Genomic DNA, 3881 nt, shown 5'->3' with positions numbered 1-3881 from the left:
TACTCTTAAAAAGAAATTCAGATTAAAAATATAGTAAAATGTACATTAAGTGCAACACAAGTGGTAATTAGTAAATTTAACGTCTGCAACTTGACATCATAGAATATCAAATAATTGTGCAATATGCACAAGAATATTTAAAGAATTTGTTGAAATGTAAGCATCCTTGTTTTGTCCACTGCTTTCTTGTCTCCACTCATATCTTGTACCTAATTAACCACTCCACTCATATATCTTATTTACATACATTCATAGCATACAGACCAAATATGTGTTAAGGTGCTTATCACAGGATTTCACATCAGAAAAAAAATAATAATATGGTTGGTGATGTGGACCATCATTGACCACTGACCAATTGGTTGATGATGTGGAATTCCACATCAACAAAAGTTAGAATGTCACGTTAACAAAAATACTAACAGAGATAAACTGGATGAACAGTTATTTAACCCTCAAAACCGATAACGGTCTTTTTAGTTTAACTAAACTAACTTTTAATCTTATTATTGGTGTAATCGAAAGTCTTTGGTTTCCATCACTAAGAAGTGCTGTTTTTATGTCACTTCCTTTGATATTACCCTTTGTTTTTGGCGCAGTGTTCCATTTTTAGAAAACTCAATTGCAAAATCTCATATTTGCTCATCTCATGTTGATTGACATCATTAAAGCTCAATTGTTAGAAGGTAAGGCCGTAAAGGTTGAGATACTTGAAGTTATCTATAATTGAGTACAATATATAAGCGCATATGCAAGTACAGGATATTGACAAATGAAAGTAACCAAAATTTTAAATTAAATAAAAGAACTCAATTTTGAAAAATAGTAAACTGTTTTCTAAGAGAAACTCAATTATTAAAAATTAGTGCTGGCACCTTAATATAAAATAACACTCGGTCATTTGATAATAATAAATTCTCCATTATGAATAGGAATATTAAAATAATTGGTTAAAAAGACTTCTTTCTTGTCTCCATTCCTATCGTGTCTTAAATAAACCACTCCCAAATTATCTCCATTCATGTTATCTTATTTACCTACATACATACATTCATACCATACAAACCAAACCAAAAACTACTCTCATTCCAATTTCCAGTTTACGTTTTCACTGTTAACAATGGCTGAAGCTGCTGCTGCTGCCCTCGTCAAAGTCATTTTTGAGAAGCTAGCCGATGAAGCCTTCAAGAAATATGCTCGTTCCCAGAATATTCACTCAGAGCTCAAGCAACTGGGGAGCACGTTGTCCCAGATCCAAGCTCTGCTTAACGATGCTTCAGACAAGGAAATAACTGATGAATCTGTCAGACTATGGCTCAATAGTCTCCAACATTTGGCTTACGATATCGATGACGTGCTCGATGATGTGGCTACTGAAGCTATGCATCGTGAGCTGACCCCGGAATCAGAAGCAAGCACCAGTATGGTAAGAAAGCTCATCCCAACTTGCTGCACAAAGTTCTCACTAAGTCATAGGCTGAGTCCCAAGTTAGACAGTATTACCACCCGGTTACGATATTTAGAAAAACAAAAGGCTGATCTAGGTTTGATTGTGAAAGAGGAAAAGCCAAAAAATACTAGTAGAAGAAACGAAACCTCTTTGCTAGAATCTAATGTTGTTGGGCGAGAAGGTGAGAAAAAGAGATTGCTCAACCAGCTGTTAGTAGGTGAATCATCTAAGGAAAAGTTTAGTATCTTACCCATAGTTGGTTTGGGTGGAGTGGGAAAGACCACTCTGGCTAGAATATTGTATAACGATACGCGGGTGAAGGATCACTTTGAACTCATGGCTTGGGTTTGTGTTTCCGATGAGTTTGATGTATTCAAAATAAGTGAAACCATCTTTGAATGTGTGGCTACAGAAAACAAACAGTTCAAAGATGTAAATCAGCTTCAAATTGCTCTTAGAGAGCAATTTAAGGACAAACGATTTCTACTAGTACTTGATGATGTGTGGAATCAAAACTATGATGATTGGGAAATACTAGTGCGTCCATTTCATTCTGGGGCTGCTGGAAGTAGGGTAATTATGACAACGCACCAGCAGGATCTGCTAAAAAAGATAGGCTTTAATCATGTAGACAATCTCGAGAGTTTGTCGCATGAAGATGCTTTGTCTTTGTTAGCTCTACATGCATTAGATGTAGATAACTTTGATTCGCATGAAACACTTAAACCACAAGCTAAAGGTATCGTGAAAAAGTGTGGTGCTTTGCCTTTAGCTTTAAAGGCAATTGGAAGATTACTCAGAACAAAAACCGAGGGAGAAGAATGGGATGACGTGTTGAAAAGTGAGATATGGGATTTAGAAAATGCTGATGCAATTGTTCCAGCCCTAAGGCTAAGCTACCATGATCTCTCTGTTGATTTGAAGCGCTTGTTTGCATATTGCTCTTTGTTCCCAAAGGACTTTATGTTTGACAAGGAGGAGTTGATATTATTATGGATAGCTGAAGGGTATCTGAACGAGTCAACTGCAGACAAGTCACCAGAACGGTTGGGCCAGGAATATTTTGAGAAATTGCTATCAAGGTCCTTTTTTCAACCCGCACCTAATGGTGAATCGTTTTTTGTGATGCATGATCTCATGAACGATTTGGCTGCATTTGTTGCTGGAGAATATTTTTTAAGGTTTGAAAATCAGACGGAGATGGCAATGGAAGCTTTAGCCAAGTACCGACATATGTCATTTATGCGTGAGCGCTATGTAGGTTTCCAGAAGTTTGAGGCATTTCAAAGAGCAAGAAGTTTGAGAACCCTGTTAGCTGTATATGTTGGGGTAGAACAAAGCTGGAACACGCTTTACATATCCAATAAAATTTTGGTTGACTTACTTCCTCAGCTACCACTGTTACGGGTTCTTTCTTTGAGGCGTTTTAACATAAGTGAGGTGCCGGATGCCATCTGTAGTTTGAACCACTTGAGGTATCTTAATTTGTCTCGAACAAATATCTCAAAGTTACCTGAGAATGTTGGTAATCTTTACAATTTACAAACATTGATCGTTTTTGGTTGTGAGAGCTTGAGTACATTGCCTATGTAGGTCCCTGTCCGGTGGATGACGAACCTCAAACCTTGTTATACAAACCTACTAGCGAGTGCGGAATCCAAGCTAGCAAGCAAACCGAGTTAGTAGCAAGTATAGACACAAACACACAAGTTCACCGATTAACACAAGTTGTATTAATGCAATGAGGGTTCGGTTACAAGCTCAATGTTTACAGAAATGCTCTATAAACTCTCTATGTGTGTATGTATGAGTTCTGGACAGAATGCTCTCAAAGGCTCTCTATCTCTCGGGTGTGTGAAATGCAAAACTCTCACACTCACATACACTGCATGGGTATATATATACCCAGCAGATGATGCCAGATCGAAGGATTCGACAGATGGTCCGAAGGATCATCTGTCGACTACAACCAACTCGAATGATCAGCATCGACCTCGAAGGATCACCCTTCGAGGTCTAATGGTCGAACCATGGTCGAACCATGTCTTTCGAGAACCTCGAAGGATCCAGTATCCTTCGAGTCTATCCTTCGACCAGAACATCTTTCACTATTTTATGACTGTTGACTAAGTCAAACCAGGAGGACGGTTGACTTGGTCAACTTACAGGACTGATAAGGACATCGTTTATATACAGACCGAATACAGACAAAGTACAGACACAAGTGCACCAACAAACTCCCCCTTGGCTGTAGCTTTGTCTTTATCTTCTATAGTTGTAGACTCGTCTCAGACTTCGACGGTCTTTGGTCTTCGAGTTCCCAAAACTCTGATGTCCTTTCATGTCTTCAATGCCGGAGGATCTTCAAAGTCTTCACGTCTTGAAAGTAGAGAGTGTACCAACAAACTTCCCGTATCATGTAGGAAGTGTG

The 3881-nt window shown here is 38.4% G+C and overlaps 1 protein-coding gene across 1 annotated transcript; it reads left to right on the top strand.

The window, feature by feature from the left end:
- The first annotated feature begins 1117 nt into the window (after window positions 1-1117).
- LOC110902352 (putative disease resistance RPP13-like protein 1) lies at window positions 1118-3043 on the top strand. Its single transcript, XM_022149039.2, has one exon. It carries the CDS (start codon window positions 1121-1123, stop codon window positions 3041-3043), a length of 1923 nt encoding a protein of 640 aa, XP_022004731.1. The 5' UTR covers window positions 1118-1120.
- Window positions 3044-3881: the final 838 nt, after the last annotated feature.

Source organism: Helianthus annuus, chromosome 13, assembly GCF_002127325.2.
Source record: "Helianthus annuus cultivar XRQ/B chromosome 13, HanXRQr2.0-SUNRISE, whole genome shotgun sequence".
Taxonomy (NCBI): Eukaryota; Viridiplantae; Streptophyta; class Magnoliopsida; order Asterales; family Asteraceae; genus Helianthus; species Helianthus annuus.
This window is presented reverse-complemented; position numbering and strand designations above follow the sequence as displayed.

What these genes read in the sequence shown, in the direction of transcription:
- LOC110902352 (XM_022149039.2), top strand. Translation starts at nt 1,121, where the DNA reads ATGGCTGAAGCTGCTGCTGCTGCCCTCGTCAAAGTCATTTTTGAGAAG.